This window comes from Falco naumanni, chromosome W (genome assembly GCF_017639655.2).
Source record: "Falco naumanni isolate bFalNau1 chromosome W, bFalNau1.pat, whole genome shotgun sequence".
NCBI classification, from domain to species: Eukaryota; Metazoa; Chordata; class Aves; order Falconiformes; family Falconidae; genus Falco; species Falco naumanni.
In genome coordinates, this window is record NC_054079.1 from 2,747,183 (window position 1) to 2,768,165 (window position 20,983).

A 20,983-nucleotide genomic window follows, 5' to 3' on the forward strand; every position below is an offset into this window, starting at 1 on the left:
ATGCACATAGGAGAAATCTGCAGCTGGGGATCAAGACAGCAGGTGCTAGTTATGCTGGCTATTCTACAAAAGACAATCTATGAATATACTACAGAAAAAAAAGAATGTATTGCTAGGAGATAATGTTTCACCTAGGCAATACTTACTTAAAATTTATTTAGTCCATTGTAATTGTATGTGGCACACAAAAAAATATCTTTACATACTGTGGATGTAATTAAGTATATATTTAATATTTCTGATATATCAGTGCTGTCCTGTAAGTGGGTTTCTTACCCAGTGCACAGCACCAATTCACACACTGAGTCAAGGTATTTCTTACCTCTTTATTCTAGGTTGCACAAAGTAGGGAGCTAGGTGGTAACCCACAAATGCCTAGCTCCCTGATTTTCAAAACTTTACACTATTTATACAGTTGAGCATACAAAGACATCAACCTTCATTGGTTACAAGTTACCCAACTCCTTCTTAGTACTTCATTTCCCATTTGTCATATAATTCTCTCACTTCTCATGTTAATTGGTTCGCAGGCTCAGTCTCAACTGGGGGGAGGGGAGGGGGAGTGATTTCTTCAGTCTGTGGTCAATGAGTTGGTGACTGTGATCTCCCCCTGCCAGAATTACCTTTCCCCTAGTTTTGCTGAGGTCATTGCCAGTGATGAGCTTCCTATCAGCCCATTCATCCTGTAGAGGTGCTTCCATTGTGAAGTTCCTTTTCTGAAAAAAAGGATTTGCGGTGCTTAACAAAGCGCTTAGTAGGACATACAAAGTGTTTGTAACCTGAATTAACCCTTAAGAACTCATTTGTCTCCACTGTCTCAAAGTCAAGCTGCCAACACCACATTCAATTCCATCATCAGGAGGAGAGCTGCGAGTTTATTGACCTCATAAGCACTGTTAACCTAAGTCCAACTAGAATCATAGAATCATAGAACCATTTAGGCTGGAAAAGACCCTTGAGATCATCAAACCAAACCGTTAAGCTAACACTACCAAGTCCACCACTAAACTATGTCCCTAAGCACCACATACACACATATTTTAAACACCTCCAGGGATGGTGACTCAACCACTTCCCTGGGCAGCCTGTTCCAAGGCTTTACAACCCTTTCAGTGAAGAATTTTTTCCTAATATCCAATCTAAACCTCCCCTGGCACAACTTGAGGCCGTTTCCTCTTGTCCTATTGCTTGTTACTTAGGAGACCAACATCCACCTGATTACAACCTCATTACATTATTTTAGGTATTTTCAACATAATTTTGGTCTGTGTTCAACATCTGTAAGACAAAATTTCTCTTATGGATTCCTTGCAAGTATTACTTTTGATTCATATTATATACCTACTGAATTCTGCACTGTGCTTGCTGGTATTTTTATATAGAACAGGCATCTACTGGCTACACTGAACTTGCATGTACTTAAAAGATGCACTGCTTCCACCACTGTTTTTTCAACTTCAGTTATGACATTAGTTTCAGCTATCAGAAGAGATAACATTGAGGAAACATCTTGTTGTGTAAAAGGTTTTGTTCACAGAATTAAAATTTGTCTTACTATTGATTTAAAGAATCACTTCACCAATATACAAGCGAGTGGAGGTTATCTTTATTCGGCGACAACACTGGGTGCATGGGGGATCACTCCACCAAAGTCATGCACACCGGGGGAACCTTTTAGCCCCCTCTTTATACAAGTCACTCATGTCTATTCATTAACTTTCTGGGAACTCATTAACATATCTCACACCTGGACAATTAGCACATTCCCATTCAAGGATTTAGTATATCTTCAAGTTAACAATATTAACATATCTTGTGCCTGGACAATTAGCACACTCCCTATGTCACCCATTTAAGGATTTAGTACATCCTCAAGTTAACAATAAGGGTCTCCTCAGATAAACATGAGCACACCGTTCATTAAATAAATCATATATGGCCCATTATTCACTATAATGCTGGTGCAATAAAAAAATATGCCCTCTATCATTTTCAGCATGAGATGCTAACTCAAGAGATTCACAAACTATTTCTATCAAAGTGATTGCATCTTTGGAATGGTTTCAAAGAGTAATGAAAATACAGAATAATGCTGAAGTTATTTATGTATGGTTTTAAAGAAGCCCCAGAGGTCATAGTGACCTTCATCCATCCACCTCTACACATAAAAGAAAACTTAGAATAACTTTGTGGTTAAAGATATTTTCTACTCTTGACTCACAGTTCATGTATTATCAAATTGCTAAATAAACCCCCCCAAATATCTCATCATACTTACTTAATATGGTGGAGTCTTCTATTATGAATATGTGTTATTTTGTTTTGCATTGGTACCTAGTACTTTTCCAAGTTTGGTATCCCTGAATCAGTAGCCAGAATACCAGTATTACCTGAACAACACTATATTTAGAAAAACTCCTGAAACGTCTGAAAAATGCCCACAATGCTGCACCAGACCATACCAGTGGAACACAACTGAAGCTTAACTTCACTAAATGCTAAATCAAAAAGTCAGTCACCTGTTCTTACACCTTGTCTCTGCAGCAGGACTGAAAATAGACCTTCATATATCACTGTAGTTATGAAATTTTCATCACTGAAAGAATGATGCTCCTTGTAGTCTTTCTGAGCTCTTACATCATGGTATGAAAAGATTATTTCCAAAGTTTCAGATGCTCAACCATGAAGAGTGGTGGTGTGTGGAATCTGCAGATTGTCCTAGACAGGTACTGATGTCCTCCTATGCATTTCCTACAGTGGTGACTAGAGATGCTTTAGACTTCAACAAGCTTAGCCATTTCAATCACTTTCTACCAATACTTTGGAAATAAATTTTTGGAAACTTGTCCTCTTAAAATTATTCCCCTGGAGCATGAGATTGAATGGAAGGTGGTTTCCCTGAAAATAAGCAGCTATGCAAAATAAACAGGCATCCTTTTCCAATTAAGACACAAATATACACAAAGACATGTCAACTGAGTGTTTCTCCTTGCCGCCACAACAGTAAATCATGAAATTTATCATTATACCATAAAAAAAACTTTAAGTATTCCCCATTATACTCACAAACTTTTCCTTTCCTCATTTTTTCTAGCTTCCAGGCATGCTGTTGGCTGATTATCTCTTACAACATTTAGTAAAGATCATTAGGAACAATTTTGTAGCTGGATTGCCTAGAGAAGTTGTGGATGCCCCATCCCTTGAAGTGTTCAAGGTCAGGTTGGAAGGGGCTTTGAGCAACCGGATCTAGTGGAAGGTGTCCCTGCTCATGGCAGGATGGGTGGATTTGATGATTTTTACAGGTCCCTTCCTACCTACCAGGACTACAGGCTTGTCAGTGTGACCTTGGTGCTGGGGAAGGTTATGGAGCAGATCATCCTGAGTGCCATCACACAGCATGTACAGGACAACCAGGTGATCAGGCCCAGTAAGCATGGGTTTATGAAAGGCAGGTCCTGCTTGACTAAACTGAACTCCTTCTGTGACAAGGTGAACTGCTTAGAGGATGAGTGAAAGGCTATGGATGCTGTTTACCTGGACTTTAGCAAAGCCTTTGACACCATTTCCCACAGCATTCTCCTGGAGAAACTGGCTGCTCATGGCTTGGATGGGCATACTCTTTGCTGGGTAAAAAACTGTTTGGATGGTGTTTTGCTGATTGACTAGATACCAAGCAAAAATGAAAACCAATTCAAATATAAGAATAAATGCAGCTTATTATATTATACTATAATAAATAAAAAAATTAGCATGCATTATGATAAAAGGAAACAATACTAGTTATTATGCACAATATGATAAAAGAGCAATAGGAGCAAAGCATCAAATCATTACTGCAAAGCGTTACAGAGACTAAGAAAATGATACATCACCAATTACGACCTTAACAGCACCCAGGCCCACCCTTCGGCTGGGAAACCCCATTGCAGCTGGCACCAGAAGTCTCTCGGTAACTGGAAAAATTCCTACACAGCGTGTCCACCCATAGGTGAGGCTTCTGGCTCAGTCCCAGAGCTTGCCCGCCTTTAAACTCAGTGAAAACCAAAAATATTTTACACACCTAGTGTATGCAAACTTTTAAGTTTAGGCTAAGTGCAGGCGTGCACTAACTCATGATTCATAAGGTCCACACACACCAGGGATGTTGGCCAGATGCCCAGGCATGGTGGAGTTACTGTCATGCCATAGCTACACACAATATTGATTGTCTGGATGGTCCTGCTCATATCTTGCTTGTTCAGGGGGCTCAGGACAAAGATCACCATTAAAGTTGTCCTTAAGTTCCCTGAGCTCACTGTCCAAGTTAAATGATCCCTAATTAAAGACAAAAACTTTTTTTATAAGCAGTAATCAATTTAATAAATTTTCATCACAGATGGCCAAGCCCAAAGAGTGGTGGTGAATGGAGTTAAATCCAGTTGGTGGTTGGTCACAAGTGGTATTCTCCAGGGCTGGGTATTGAGGCCAGTTCTGTTCAATCGCTTTATCAATGATCTGGACAAGGGGATTGAGTGCACCCTCAGTAAGTTTGCAGATGACACCAAGTTGGGGGGGGGGGGGGGGGAAATGTTGATCTGCTTGAGGATAGGAAGGCTCTGCAGAGGGATCTGGGCAGGCTGGATCAGTGGGCTGAGGCCAATTGTATGAGGTTCAACAAGGAAAAGTGCAGAGTTCTGCACTTGGGTCACAGCAGCCCCATGCAACGCTACAGGCTTGGGGAAGAGTGGCTGGAAAGCTGCCTGGCAGAAAAGGACCTGGGGGTGTTGGTTGACAGCTGGCAGAACATGAGCCAGTAGTGTGCCCAGGTGGCCAAGAAAACCAAGAGCATCCTGGCTTGTATCAGAAATAGTGTGTTCAGAAGGACTAGGGCAATGATTGTCCTCCTGTACTTGTGAGGCCACACCTTGAATCCTGTGTCCAGTTTTGGGCCCCTCACTTTAAGAGGGACATTGAGGTTCTGGAGTGTGTCCAGAGAAGGGCAATGAACTTCTCAAGGGTCTGGAGCACAAGTCTTCTGAGGAGCAGCTGAGGGAACTGGGGTTGTTTAGTCTGGAGAAAAGGAGGTTCAGGGAAGACCTTATCGCTTTCTACAGCTATCTGAAAGGAGATTGTTGGGAGGTGGTTGTTGGTCTCTTGTAGAAGAATGGCTGCAGAAGTATGGCCTTAGAATCTCTGAAGATCTGCACAATCCAGGCCTGGTATTAGAATAGGCCTGTAATCAGAATTGGGCTGAAGTTGCTGTGCTGAAGTTAACAAGAAAGGTAGCCTTGAGCTATTCTTGAATCCTGAGACCAAGTAATTATGTTGTGCCAACAGGCCGTGGCTGTAACAAGCTACAGCTGCTGGGAAAGCAGGTGCAAGGCCAAGAAAGATAGGGAGCGGTATGGGAAAATAGGGAGTAACAAACTACAAGGCTGAAGCATAGCAACACAATTAGCTACATGGATAGAATGCTTATTTTAGTCATGATAATTAGGGGTGTGAGAACCGCGTGCGTTTAGAGACTACTAACCAATTATATTTCTGCTTTACGAATATGCATGTGTATCGGTTCTATATAAGTAGTGTTAGAAACTAATAAAGTTGAGCAAGATGCATAACTCATATTGAGCGACTTCTTGACTCCAGTGAACCCTTCTTCCAACAGTCTCTTTTCCCAGGTAACAAGTGATAGGATGAGAGGAAACGGCCTCAAGTTGTGCCAGGGGAGGTTTAGATTGGATATTAGGAAAAAATTCTTCACTGAAAGGGTTGTAAAGCCTTGGAACAGGCTGCCCAGGGAAGTGGTTGAGTCACCATCCCTGGAGGTGTTGAAAATATGTGTGTATGTGGTGCTTAGGGACATGATTTAGTGGTGGACTTGGTAGTGTTAGGTTTACAGTTGGGCTCGATGAACTTAAGGGTCTTTTACAACCTAAATGGTGCAGGAGTGGTCTGCAAACTGGGACCATGCGCGGCAATCAGTTAGCTGAGGGGAATGTGCTCGAGCTTGTCTGGACAACAATTAGCATGATGAGGCATGTTTACAGAGCACAGGGGAGTGGGAGACGGATGGCGCCAAGGATGGCGCCAAGGAAAGATAACACCTTGTTGTTAATTGATGGTAGTTAACCACCAATCGGGGATTGCCTAGTATGCAAGGCTTAGCTTCAAGAACCAATCTGTTTAAAACCCGCAGCTTCTGAAAGTGTATATAAACTGGTGCTTCTGTACAATAAATTGACATTTGCTTGCATCAAGCTGCGTCCCGTCTCTTCATTCGCCGCAAATTGGTGACCCCGACGTGATGCGTTTAAGGATCTAACGTGAAGGGCTCTCGAATCGCCTATCTGAGCGACATGCAGCGAATCCCACAGAACTTTGAATGATCTGCTGAAAGGAAGCGGGAGCCGGCAGAAATCCCTCCGGAGTTGAGAGGTGAGCTGTGGGAAATCCGTAATGGGGAACCAGGGTTCGTCCCCAGAAAGAGACGTATATGGACTCATGAAGGGTCTTCTAGTCAGATCCGGGAGTCCGTGCCTCAGTCTCCTCAAATGGTGACCCCTGTGGTGGTGTTCCGAAGCCTTGGAAGAATAAGGACGGAACTGGTCGATAAAAAAGACAGCTCGTGGAAGAGGGCTGCGTTCCGGAGGAGACGGCTTGGCTGAACTTGCTGTCTGGACCAGGCGGACAACCTAAACCCCGAGGATAACACCTGTATTCATCGAGACAGGTGAGCAGCCAAGAAACTTTAGAGACTTTGAAAGAATGAAAGTGTGCACATACAGCAGCCAATTGTATGATGCTGCCGCCGAGGGGAACTCCGTGTCGGGAATGCATTTAGCATCTTGGTGGCAAATTCTGACTACTCTTTGCCAAGTGTGGACTAATTCTACTAACGGTGCTAAACCAGAGGAAGCTGTAAATTCCACCGACAGCACGACTCTTCTCAAGACACCGTCAGCGATGGAGATTCTGTCCACACCTCCTCTGCCCCCAAAGCTTCTGTCACTGATTGCAGCGACCCTCACAACACAGGACCAAGCACGGGAACAGGGCAACTCGGACAATGATTTTATTGACACTGATAAACCTTTTGATCCAGGTCCTATAGATCTGGAAAAGGAGCTAGACCTTTCCCCCACCCCCTTGTCTCTCCTGATGCATTGATTGTATTTTTGGGGAGGGTGAAAGGGAGTCTGAGGGATTGGTGGCAGGAATGCAAGTGGGAAACACTTAAGTGATGGGTTTTGGGAGTCGCTATGGCATGGTCAGTATTTTATCAGACAGATCAACCTCGAGAGTGGCAGCCTGTGCAATACGAGGCTGTTAAAGGGTTAAGCAAAGCACTGGGGGAAGGGAGGATTCATAATGAGAGAACAACTAGGTATTGTGAAGGAGAACAGGAAAGATAAACATGATTATTTAGTGTTTAATAGGTGTCTGCACAGTTGTAGAGATATATAGCATTGTAACTGCATGAATGATTCCTGCCCTGAGCCTGGTGGAGCATACAGCTGCGGTTTGTGTCCCGGCTCAGAGATGTAAATAGGGGCTTCTTTGTTACGGTAAAAGTGTTTCTCTTTGCATAAAAAAGAGAGGGAATGAAGGGAATGACCCCAGAGGTATGTTCAGAGAAGGCATGCTATGTTTTGAACTTTTTGACTGAACCAGTTCTTGTTTGGTGTGCCCTTCCACCTATGTATAATGTTAATCCAAAAGAAGATGATATTGTTTACACTTTGAATGTCGATAATTGTCTTTCTGTAGATGCTAATGTAGTGGGAGGCTGTGATGGGAACGTGTCGCAGCCGTTCTTCTCTTATCCGGAGTAACAGCAGGGAAAGCATTAGAGTTAAATCACCTTGTTTGGTAGGCAGTTAAGAATGTGAGTCAAAATTGCCACTGCTTTTTGTTGTTGGTTCAAGGACATGGTTGTGAGGATTCTGATGGTATGTGCTGCGTGGATTTTAGGCGCCCCATTGCAGCAACATGTTATCAAAATCTGAGAAAATTTCAGCCTTTTTTGGCATTCATTCAATCAATTGGCAGTATTGTTTGTTTGCTATTGCCTTGGTTGCTGTCATGTTTGCAAGGGCCCTGCAGAACATGGCAAACCTGGTACTAGCTGTTCAAAAACAAAAAGGGGAAATTGTAAAATTGTACGGAACAAAGACAGTGGGTTATTTTGACATTGATAATACGTCTTAGTTGTTTTTTTGTTTGTTCTATTACTTATACCTTGTTTTTACTTGTTCGGTTCCAAAGGTTCTTTTTGTGCAACAGGAAGGGGGAGATGCAGGAGTGGTCTGCAAACTGGGACCATGCGCGGCAATCAGTTAGCTGAGGGGAATGTGCTCGAGCTTGTCTGGACAACAATTAGCATGATGAGGCATGTTTACAGAGCACAGGGGAGTGGGAGACGGATGGCGCCAAGGATGGCGCCAAGGAAAGATAACACCTTGTTGTTAATTGATGGTAGTTAACCACCAATCGGGGATTGCCTAGTATGCAAGGCTTAGCTTCAAGAACCAATCTGTTTAAAACCCGCAGCTTCTGAAAATGTATATAAACTGGTGCTTCTGTACAATAAATTGACATTTGCTTGCATCAAGCTGCGTCCCGTCTCTTCATTCGCCGCAAAATGGTTCTATGAATCTTCCTATGAATCCTATGATTCTATGAATCACCATATTATGTTACATATCCGTCAGGTCTGGATTTATTGGTGGCATTAAAGTGGACAAATTTCAGATCAATTTAGTTCACAGAAGCTTAGAAATGTGGGCTGGAAGGGCCACTGGTGGTTATTTAGTCCAGTCTCCTACTTAAAGTGAGACTACTTATCAGACTGAAACATATCAGCCATGGCTTTTTTAGCCAAGTCTTGAAAAATCTCCATGGACTGAGTGCAACTCTGTGCAACCTGTTCCAGTGCTGCACTAGTTTTTGCTAGCAAAAACATCCTTTCTAATGCCCCTAATGTACAGCCTGAACTTCCCAAGCCTCAATTTCTGGCCACTGCCTCTGTTATATCATCTAGCACTACCAAGAATGTGGCTGTCATCATTGTAAGTGCCCTTCAGGTAGTGATAGGTAGCTATTAGATCACCCCTTAGCCTCCTCTTCACTAGGTGAAGTAAATCCTTTAGCCTTTCTTCACAGCATATATGCTGTAGGCCCCTGGCCCCATTGTTAGCCCTCTGCTGGACCCTTTCCAGTTTGTCCACATCCTTCTTTAAGGGAGATGAATAAAACTGGAGGCAATATTCCAGAGCCAGCCTCACCAACACAGAATAGTGTGTGATAATACATTTCCCTGAACTGCTAGCTATGCCCCTCCTAATGTAGCCCAGCACATCAGCAAGGTTTGCCTTATGTGCAACAGGAGTGCTCTTGTTGCCAGTCCATTCCCAGCCATACCAGTGCTTGGGCTTCTTCCACTTTTCTTTATTGAAACTCATGAGCTACCTGTTGGCCCAGTCCTTACATTTACCAAGATATCTCTGCACTGAGACACTGCAGTTCATTGTGTCAGGCACTTAACCTTGGTTAGTGCCACATTTCAATTATGTTGCTTAAAATATTTCTTTGTGTCTCAGGATCTGCTCCTTTGAAGCCCCCAAAACTCCATCACTATTGATTTAAACCAGGGGTCCTCAAACTTTTTAAACAGGGGGCCGGCACGGATGAAGTGGCAGGCAGTCATCTGCGGCTGCTTGGTTTCCCCCTCCAACCCCCAGCGGGGGTGTGTGTGTGTGTTCTGTAAATACCGGGGGCCGGATTGAGGACCCTGGGGGGCCGTATCTGGCCCGTGGGCTGTAGTTTGAGGACCCCTGATTTAAACCTCCTCCCATCCATGCAGTATATAATCCCACATGGTTATGTCATACGTGGGCACACTGAATAAACAGAATATATAAATCATTTGCCCTCTTGCTCTTCACAGATTCTGTTAGTGCTGGGGAAAAAATACAAATAACCCCATTCCCATTAGGTGAAATAGAAATTGGATGTCAACTACACACAGAAAAGAATAGATACCTGGAATTTATGGAAAAAAGCCTTTGATACTGATGGTTGGATATTTTTATTCCAAACTCAGGCACTTGCTAACTCATTTATTATGAATGTGCTTTTCCAATATATGTTAATGTAATTTCCTTTACAATTTGCACACTCTGAACCTCCTTATTTTCCTAATGGGAAAACAATAGCAGGAAGGAGAAATATGTGTGTATTATTTAAACTGAGGAAGGGACGGATGCAAAATTAAGTGAATTCTAGTTTAATAGCACAAAATGTTTACACAAATTCAAATGGAAACCACAAAGATAAATTCTAGGAATATATTTGCAAGAACTCATGTCATACAAGGATAATGATATATGAGCTACTTACTATTCTAACACTTTTACTGCAAGGTACAAGGAAATAGCTACAATATTCTGAGAAAGAATGCAACGGAGATTTTTTAGAGCATGTCAGGTATTTACAAGGTCACATGGATGTTGGGCATGGGGCAAACAACTCTGAGGTCTGATGAATCAGAGATATTGGGCAATTATTTTACTTGCTCCCCCTAACATCACACTATTGTTAACATTTTTAAATCTGTGTGGCTTTCCTTCATTATAGGAATGCTGTAAGGAAAAGAACCTGCACTATCCTACTTGTTTTGTTGTTACCAAGGCTGTTGGTGGTGTGTGCACAGTTTGGGTTTTCAATCATATATTGGAAATGTTAATTCAAATAATTTCAACAAATGTTTCAATAGAGGCTTTCAAGCAGACATTTTATTATTAGAGTGAGTTTGGGGATTTTATAAGGTGTACATAAGTGTCATTATTTCTACCTTACATTTAAATGACAGGACTTAATTGTCAGCTAGGTTCCATTGACTCACTACACCAAGCCTTAGCTGATAGATTGGAAATATTTTCTAGCAAAACTGCTCTTCAGCAAAAAACCCTAAATTTTTGATTAATTTTTCCCCAAAGATTTTCTGTTTTCCATGAAGAACAAACTTTTTTCTTTTTTTTTTTTTCTCTTCCAAATAATGGATTTCCTCAAAATCAGGAAAGGATTTCCTTGTGATTGAAGTTTAATATATTTCAGCTGAAATGAAAGGCTTTACTAGGGTCTGATTAGCAACCTCTCACATGAGAACCCAATTTCAAATGAGTTATTTCTGGTTTATAAGAAGGCAATCAAGTTATATTCCTGGGTTTAAAAAACACTAATAAGAACCAAAAAATAGTTAAACATTTAAAATGTCTTGCTGTGGAGATGAGCAATTAGGTTTTAGACATCTGCTGAAATCTCTTACTCCATTGCTCTGACTTTGTGTTGCTTTTTAACTGATTTAGAAAGATACTCAGTTTCAGCAGTGCCTGCTGTGCTGTAAAATGAAGGTTTCACTAACTGCTATTTACCTTAATAGCTTTCACATTGCATCCCACACGGCTACAAAAAGGGGAACATCAGCTATATTTACAATGTCAAGAAAGATAACATTTTTTCTGTTAAGCTTTCATGTTGTTTGCTCCCTTAAAAACACAAAAAAGTAATATAAAAGAATTTCCTGGGGAAAACTCTGAAAGAGATAAAACAGATGCAAATGACAATGAAAGAGAATGACGGGCCTCTGTGTCATGGATGGGGGTGGAAGACTTCAAATTATGAAGCAGAGAGTACGAAGCAAAGTGTTTCTTCATAGTCAGTGCCTAAGAAGTCATGATATTATCAATCATTTGTATAGGACAAGAAATGTACACTGTGAAAGATAAACAGATAGAGGCATCTGTCATGGGTTTACATTTTAAAGGAAGGGGAAAAGTCAAGAGAACAGAGTACTGCACATACAATCATCACAGCTTTCAAGTTTTAGAGAACAGTTGAAGTTTTTATAAGGTCAGGAGTGCCTACAGCTGAGAAACACTTTCTGAATAACTTCCATCAGAAAAAGCTGTTTCAAATCAACCTATTTCTTTCCTGCAAAGCTATATTGATTTCAATGAACTTTTCTGCAATCAGAAAGGGATTTGCTTCAGAAAAGATTCAGATTTCATGTTAGAATCTATTCTGAAAAAAATATATTATTTGATGTTATTAGATATTACATCAGTAATGTAAGTTATGCTTGTAAATGTTTCTGGGAACCTGCTAGCTTGTGTTTCTTGCCATCTCTAGTTCTTTATTTGTCTAGTGTAACATGTGACTTAGATTTGGTTTATATTGAAACATTATGGGGAAAAGTAGTTGGTATTTATGCTACTTACCTTTATTCAGGTAAGTTGGCTGCTCATTAGGAAGCCACTCTCCTTGCATAGCCAGCAGAGATGTAAGCACATTTGTTTTCTGTGATGTCTATGAATAGTGATTCACAAGAACAGGAAGAGTAGATTTGGAGGCTGAGACAATTACTACTATCCATTTGCTACAATGGGATCCTACAAAAGCTTGAGCTCAGAAAGAGTTTTTATTAGGCAATGTGTTAAATTACTTTCCAGTGACACAAACAGGACTTGTTACTCTGAAGAAAGTGCTTCATATCAGTACTGAGCAGACCTCATTGATTTTTAGAATGAAAATAGAATATTTACACTACTACATTATAAAATAATGTGAAAATATGTCAATGGAACCATCCATGAAGGAAAAACATGTAAAAAGATCTTGTAATTGTGAAATCATTTCAGAAAATTCAGAAACTGAAAAACCTGGAAATGTTTTTTTCAGGACCTAGGGTTTCTAATTCTGCAAATATTCATTTAACTTCAGATTAATAATAAAACAAACATCAGACTGCCATTCCCATTAAAATGGATTTCTAAGCTTCAGGGCCAACCAAGTAGTTTGCTCATGCCACTTTCCTATTGATGAATTAAGTGAACTCTCCTATTTGATTCCCAAACCAGACTAGATAGAGATACGTTAGATGATGTCCCTGCTTATTGCAGGGAGGTTGGACTAGCTGACCTTTCAAGGTCCCTTCCAACCCAAACTAATCTATGATTCTATGACACCCTTCGAAGTGGCAAAGTATTTACTAAATCACAGTGTTTATGAGTGTCGTGGTTTAACCCCAGCCAGCAACCAAGCACCACGCAACCGCTTGCTCACCCCCCCTCACCCAGAGGGATGGAGAAGAGAATTGGAAAGGAATGTAAAACTCAAGGATTGAGATAAGAACAATTTAATAGGTAAAGCAAAAGCCATGTATGCAAGCAAAGCAAAGCAAGAAATTCATTCACTACTTCCCATGGGCAGGCAGGTGTTCAGCCATCCCCAGGAAAGCAAGGCTCCATCACACATAACAGTTACTCAGGAAGACAAACACCATAATGCCAGATGTCTCCACCTTCCTTCTTCTTCCCCCAGTTTATATACTCAGCATGATGTCATATGGTATGGAATACCTCTTTGGCTAGTTTGGGTCACCTGTCCTGGCTGTGTCCCCTCCCAATTTTTTGTGCCTCTCCATCCCTCTCACTGGCAGGACCCAAGGAACTGAAAAGTCCTTGATTTAGTATAAACATCACCCAGCAACAACCAAAACCATCAGTGTCCTATCAACATTGTTCTCACATCATAGCCAAAACACAGCACTGTACTAGCTACGAAGAAGAAAATTAACTCTATCCCAGCTGAAACCAGGACAGTGAGTCACATCTATCAACCACTGCAGCTAAGAGCAAATTTGACACAGGTTTCACATTGTTATACCCTTCTTTTTGTATATCATCAGCTGAAGTTATTTTTCAGAACAGTGCTGAATGCCTATTACATACTGCTTCAAGCATTTCAATATATATTAATAGTATACTGACCAGTCATATTTCATTTTCATGGATGCCATGAGTCAGGGATGTAATATTTATGTTTTAGACATACAAGGTGACCCTCAAGGATGTGAATTCAAATTAATTTTAAAGTAGATTAGGTAAACTGCATTTAATTCTTCTTTGTATACTGTTTTCCAGAATTAAATTTTATGTAGCTTAATTCAAATCCAAAGGGAATTAAATCAAATCAATTTCAGGTTAACTTAGTACCTAACAATCTAAAGCTGTAAGAATGCTCCACTTTAAATACACATCTTTATATAAATCAGATTAATCTTCTCAATTCTGATCATGTTGTCAACCTGCCAGTTGAATTCCTGTATATCCTAACTTGTTTTCTTATAATAAATGCAACACTTCTAGGCTGGAGGATGCTGGTTGCTGCCAGGGTTCATAACTTTGATATATTGGTGATCTCAAACCTCAGTATAGCTGGCTAGTAGACCTTCATATAACCACACTGAGAAAATAATTGAATAGCCTTTTGTTTAGCTACAAATGAAACAGTAGAAACTGCTAAACAACTCAAAGACCAGCAAAGTCCTAAGGAAAGCCTGGACTGTACCAGTCAAAAAGCTTTCTCTGGGACATTTTGCAAATGCAGATGATGGGTTCAGACTAGATTGTAAAGATGCATATGTGTGAGTGAGAAGTGAACCTAACAAAAATGCAGTCAAAAGCCAGGGCCAGCCAAGGAAGTACCAGCAGCATGGCTCTGGAAAAAAACCAAAGAAGGAAAGCTCTGGTTTTGGACAGAATGCTGGCTTAAAAGAGATTTGATTTTCTGAACAAAGAAACTGCCTCCTGTTGTTTGTCTCTATTGTATTTAAGACAGAATTCTGTGTACATTCTTTGTAAATAGAGAGCAACACACACAAAACCCCAAAACTCTCCAGATGTTTTACACCAACTTGTTTTACATCAAGAGTCTTGGCTCAATGCAGAATTATATGCCCAGGGTACTTGATATTAACTTCATAGCTACTGTTTTTGTAAAACCTGCTGCCTTCATTTAATCTACTCCTCAACTTCTTTTGCATAGATACAAGTATTGATCTTTGGCAGAAAAAATGGTCAATTCAATAGTCTAAATTCTACTTGTTTTTTCTTCTTGCATACTGTGCGTTGATGTAAATAGCAGAACAAGTCACCATGTCATTCTCTCCCTGTACCGCTCCCTGGTGACATGGAACACTTCTCCAGAAAGGTGTGGTTAGCACAAGGTCCTCATTTATGGGGGAGGCTCCCCAGATGCTGGCCTCTGTGACCTGGGCTGTTTTCAGCCAGTGTGAACCGACATATTCCTCTGTGACACAGCAGCTTTGTGAGAACATTCCTTGCCCGAGTTTACCTCTCAGTCTTCTGAGAAACTAGTGGAAATGATCAGCAGGAGGTGAAAGATGCTCGTGAAGACCTGACTTTAAAACACCAGAGTCACAATGACGAAGCAGCATGGAGGGGAAGTTATTCTGTCTGAAGCATGATATTCTTCTATGAATACTTTTACATTATTCCTGCTGTAGATTTCTTATCTTTCTGGCTGAGAAAAATACTCTGTATACCACAGAGCCTATAATTGGGTAGCAATTAAGTTCCAATGCTTTTAATTTCCCTAAGCACTTCTACTAGGTCTTATCACTGACTTTGATTTCCAGCTACTGAACTGAACAGTATGGTAGATCTCCAATGCATACCACCTTGCTTTCAGGGTTGGAGTGTAAACCAGTCCCACAGCTACACCCATGATACAATGGTGTTACAAACAGTGAGAATGAGTAAAAATTATGAGGGTGAGGGTATGAGGGGTCACAGAACATCCTTGTCTCAGAAACTCAAATATAGGCTTCCCATTTCTTTCCTCCTGCTACTCCAAACCTCTCCTTCTTCAGATAATGAGCTAAGGAGAACCTTATACAAACATGTGGCTTGTATCGGTGCCTTGGTGTTCTTCAATGGGACAGATAATTCTTCTAACTTGCTGTCCTCCAGGAAAAATACTGTGCATCTGCTCAAGAGATCAGACCAATGAAACCCACTGCAGGCTGGTGTAGCCTTTTTTTGTTTATAGAATGAAGACTTTCCATGAGGACAGAAAGAGAGAGGAAGAAAGCGATCTCAACCAGTTTAACACTCAGATGATGAAGCCCTTTCAATAGGTTAACATTCTTGACAGCAAGATGAATGTAATCAAACTCTGCAGTGGCATCTTGAATTCTGATTTAGATTGCCACTTTCAGTGACCCATTTTATTTACCAATGATTTCCAGATCACACATTTGCACCTGAATATGGGGTAAGTACTTCTATAGGAGCTGTAATAGCAATTCTCTATTGCAAGAAGAACTGCTTTCTGTCTTTCCAGGACTTGCCATGGGTAATTATGGTTTTTGCCACTGGGTAGCACAATGAAGCTGAAATACAGCCTTGGGTGAAGACCTATATCTTTACAAGATCAAATTGTTCTTTAACTCAGCATCTTTGACTGCTTGCACTGCTGCTCAGGCAGAAGAAGAAGGAAGTTTGCATGTCAGGAAGATTGCTTCCTATTGCAGCATGAATAACCCAACTGGTAGCAAGTTGGCTATATGCCATTCAAAATTGAACAGCCAAGTTAAACTGGGTCAGAGTTGCGCTTTACTGGGGTAGTGCTGTCTAGTCAGATACTGGCACAGGAGCATTTTCAGATCAGTCTGCTCAGCCATGGAAGGAGGAAGAGAGAGAAAAGGAAGTTTGGTTGTCAGAAACCTTGTTTTATTTTCTGTTGTAAATAGCCAACTGGCAGCTGGTCAGGCATTCAAAGTTGAAAGGTCTAGTGACACCTGTTTTAGGTATATCTCTTCTTCAGTTAATCCGTAAGCATAAGCATCAGGCAGCAACCTGAACAGATAGCTAAATCCACTTTCCATTTCAACTGTGTGGTGGACTATGTTGATCTGCAAGTTCTGCATGTATTCCTTGCCTATGGGCACATAGGTCAGGTTGATATTGTCATCATTAGTGGAGAAGGCAACTGATGTTCTTGATGTCAGGCCCAATCTGCTGCCTGTTCAACATAGGGGACAGACCTGGGCTACTGTTTATGCATTCTGAACTGTCTCCATGAAATCCTTTTTACTCTTGTATGTTACAATTGGTTTGTGGTAAAGTGAAAGTCAATTCTGAAAAACATTTACTATATGAAATAGCTAGGGTGCCAAGAACTCGAGATCTATTTCAATAGAAAGTATAGCAGCATCTCCAGTATATATTTATTTGCTTAAATTAATACAATGTATCATACATGCTTTTACTATTGATATAGAAAGTCAGAAACTAAATATTCACAGATAGCTGGTCCATTTTGTGAGTTGGGGCTTTAAATAGGAACCCAGAGAAATATACACCACATCATTTGCAAAATCTGTTAGGAGTACAGTGTTAACTCTGTTACATTTTGTTCAGCTAAGAAGACATGACTTATTTTCAAACCTGTTAATACTTATAAAAAACTTCTTGGAATAATAAATATAGCACTTCTTAACTGTACGCTCATAACAGCAGAGTACAGAAGCATCGTATGAAGACAGAAATCAGAGAATAGCCACTAAACCAATACAGAGTTGTAAAAGTGTGAGTGCAGTAGTTTTCCAGTAACTTTCCAAGAACATGTTTTATAGGACACAGCACAGGATAAACTTCTATTCTAATATCATAAAGTGGCTTATCTTTTGAGCTGCTGAGCACATAGCACCTGTCTTTGCCTTCACAGACTGGAGGCTGTCCAGCAGCCAGGAGAACTCAGGTTCACAAGGAGATGGTTGAGTCCTGGTGGCTAGACTCAAAACAGCTCAGTCCAAGATTACCTACAACTTCACTTTCCCAGTAAATACATCATATTTCTTTACACTCAAATTTTATTAACCCAACTTTTGACTTTTCATCCACCTACTCTGTTCTGTACAGTGTCTTGCAGAATTCTCCCTGCTGCCCTTTACAGCAGAAAAGCCTCTAATTTAATAAACCATATGCCTTCACTTGCCCAGACTCATTATAGTGTTGCTAATTTACCATTCCTCAGCAAGGCTTCTTGAGCATCTGGTTTGGAAAGCATCTCAGTTGTATGAGTTTGTGGTCACTCTTATTTGCTCTAATGCTCTCCAAGAGGATGAAGTTAGGCATAATAATGCCGGGAAACGGTATAGATGTGATTTAATATAGACATGGTGGAGACTGGTCTTTAATGTTTTATCACAAGCTGAAAACCCAAATAGCAGAAAAGAGTCAGATAGATACTTCTTTTTCCCCCACATCAATGCAAGAAAAAGGTAGATAGATTAGGAAGAAGGAAAACAGAAAATGAGTGTCCCAAGGTCCAGGACACAGGCAATGTCTCTACAGGAATTCTGGGCCTCTATTCAAAGCAAAATAAGGAAGCTAATCCTTTGAAAATAGGAAATAACTTGGTTATGAGAGAAAATTTCTATAAAGCGTTTTCAAAGCTATTAAAAAAACAAATGCAGCTAGGTCTAAGACACTTATAAAGAGGCCCCAAGGGACAAATTAAAAGTGAAATAACAGCCTTCATTGTAAAGCACCTTGCTTTTCAAATTTAAGTTATTTTCACACTATTTACATTGGCACCATTTTGGGAACAGGTACTCTGACCATCAGGATGCACAGAAGAAGATTCAGACACTGCAAGCATAGTCTATCTTAATTAAAAGAAAGATGACAGTACCAGGGTGAGGATTTCACCCAATAGCAAAAATCTATGAAAGCCACTATTTTATTTGCTTAGTTTTGGTTGGGGTTTTTTTTCCTCAGTAATCTAATCCAGTTTATGCAGCCTCTCTAGATACAGCTGCTACTTTGCAACAGGTTGTATTTGTTAAAATGGTTTATGAGCAGGTGGCAGCCCTCACAAATTGTCTTCTGTCTGATAAGCCTCAAGGGCTGAAGAATCTCTGTATAGTGAAAAGCACTTCGGCTGTCTTCAATTACAAGTAATTGTGTAACTAGCATGGTGCTGCAGGAGATTTACAGGGGGGAGGGGGAGACATTTATATTATTATCAGTTAGAATCTTTGTAAATATGTGCTAGGCTGCCCTAAAGCCCAAATTTGAGGAACACCAAGAAATCTTACCCATGAAGGAGTTATTAATCCAGAAGGTCTTAACAAACAAAATATCTTGGATACTCAAACTCTCAAAACAATCCCCCCTAATTCCCCCACTTCTTTAGATAGTGTTGGCATGTATGCACACATGAGGCTGATATGGAGAAATAGTGTGAAATGGGGACAATGGACATCGATTGTGATTGTATATGTCTGCTCAAGGAATGTGGGTATGGTGACTGGTCATGGGTGCGGTGTCTGGTCACATATGCACACAGCTCTGAGGAGACAACTACAGTTTTGAGGGGACGCCTGCCCTTCTTCCTCTAACAAAGGGGCTATTAAAAAAAGAATGAGAAAAGGATGAGAGACATTCCAATGCTATCTATAGGGAGGGAGTGCCAAGTCTCCTTGCTGGAGAAGATTGGATGGTCACAAGAACATGAATCACCTACAAACCTGCAAGACCACCACATTCCAGGAAACGGACTGATAAGCTAATTAACATACGAAGCGGGGTTTAGGTAATGAATATGTATAGGCGTTAATTGAATATTCATTTGTTTCATTGTATAAATGTGAGATGGTTCCTCACTTCGGGTATGCACGCTTGTGGAGGAGTGATCCCCCGTGCATCTGCGCGCAATAAACATACCTACTTTATAACTTTCGAGTTATAGAGTCTAATTCCGCACGTCAGTTTTGGCGAGCCAGGCAGGAGGATTTCTGCTTGGCTGAGGGACCAGCTGCGGAGCGGACGCTCCTAGGCGCGCCCCGGGAGATTTCCTCGGAGGAGCCTCCTCTTCTCAGCTGTTCCCCCGGGAGCAGAAGAGAAACCCCTGGATCCACAGATAAAACGGTATGTTTAGTAACGGGGTGGCTGGTGAGACGCACGGATATGTCCGGCGCGCAGCGTAGTCCCCAGGAGGAAAGGTACCTTGGGAGGGGGTTTGCTGACCAAGGGGTGGCCGCTAGCGATCTTGAGGGCAGATCGAGCAAACCCGAGGTTACTGCCATTCCTAAAAGCCCAGAGGCCTCGTGACGGAAAGCGGGGGGCGGGACGGAATAAGGCGGAATCTCACGGGAACAAGAGGGACCTCTTAGCAAAAGTAAAAGGGAAACTTTTGCGTAGGAAAAAGAAATAAGGGGGAAGCTAAAAACTTCCATTGGGTTGTCTTAAGAATTGGGGAATTCCTAGAATATAACAACTGAAATAGCGCTGTGTCTTGTTTGTTCTATGTGTTGTCTTGTTACATGTTCAAAACTTGGAGTTATGAAATGTATGTTGAAAAATAATAATATTCTGGTAATTCGTGGCAAATAGCGGAAAACTTAACACTCTGCTTAAGACCAGGAAAAATGTGTTTTTTTGTTTGTTGCTTGTTTTTTGGCAATTGTTCATTGAAATGCATACTTTGTGAACTGTCAGTGTTCCTAAAAGTTGTACATAAGTGCACGGTACCGTATAACATACTGCTTGTGTGACTGCGGGCTGCCCGGAGAGTGTGAATGGTGTGATTGAGATGCGCATTTTGATTTTCCGCGTATAGCTTAATTATTTTGACTGAGTGTGAGTGCAAGAGTGCTTAAGACGCGTGTTTGAGTGCAAAACAAGTAAGGAGCTCTATCTGTGTTTCCGACCTTGGGTGGCTAAGGCGGCCGGAGAAAAAGTAATTAAAATTGCAAAATGGGAAATGGAAGGAGTAAGCCCTGTGAAAAATCGTCCTTGGGTTGTATATTAAAATATTGGAGTGATATCGTAGGACAGGGTGGTACCGAAAATAGAAGGAAATGGATTAAATATTGTAATCAGTGGTGGCTTTTGTATAAATTGGAGTGATGCGAAATGGCCTCAGGAGGGAGGAACGTTAGATTATAACACTCTCCTGCGATTAATGTTGTTTCTGAGGAGAGAGGGAAAATGAGACAAAGTATCATATGCAGACATGTTCTTTGTCCTCCAGGACAAACCCGAGTGGCAAAAGGACTGTGGATTAGTACCCCCTCGGGATCCTATGGTACTAGCACTAGAAAGAGTGCGGGATTAACATCACCTGATCT

At 41.0% G+C, this 20,983-nt stretch overlaps 1 protein-coding gene across 1 annotated transcript in view; it reads right to left on the reverse strand.

Annotated features, from left to right (window-relative positions):
- Positions 1-4,188: 4,188 nt before the first annotated feature.
- Positions 4,189-20,983, reverse strand: part of LOC121080660 (zinc finger protein 366-like) — a 37,722-nt gene continuing 20,927 nt past the window's right edge. The window contains exon 3 of the mRNA XM_040578800.1: positions 4,189-4,314. Coding sequence (XP_040434734.1) covers positions 4,189-4,314 — 126 coding nt within the window. The remainder of the gene's footprint in view (positions 4,315-20,983) is intronic.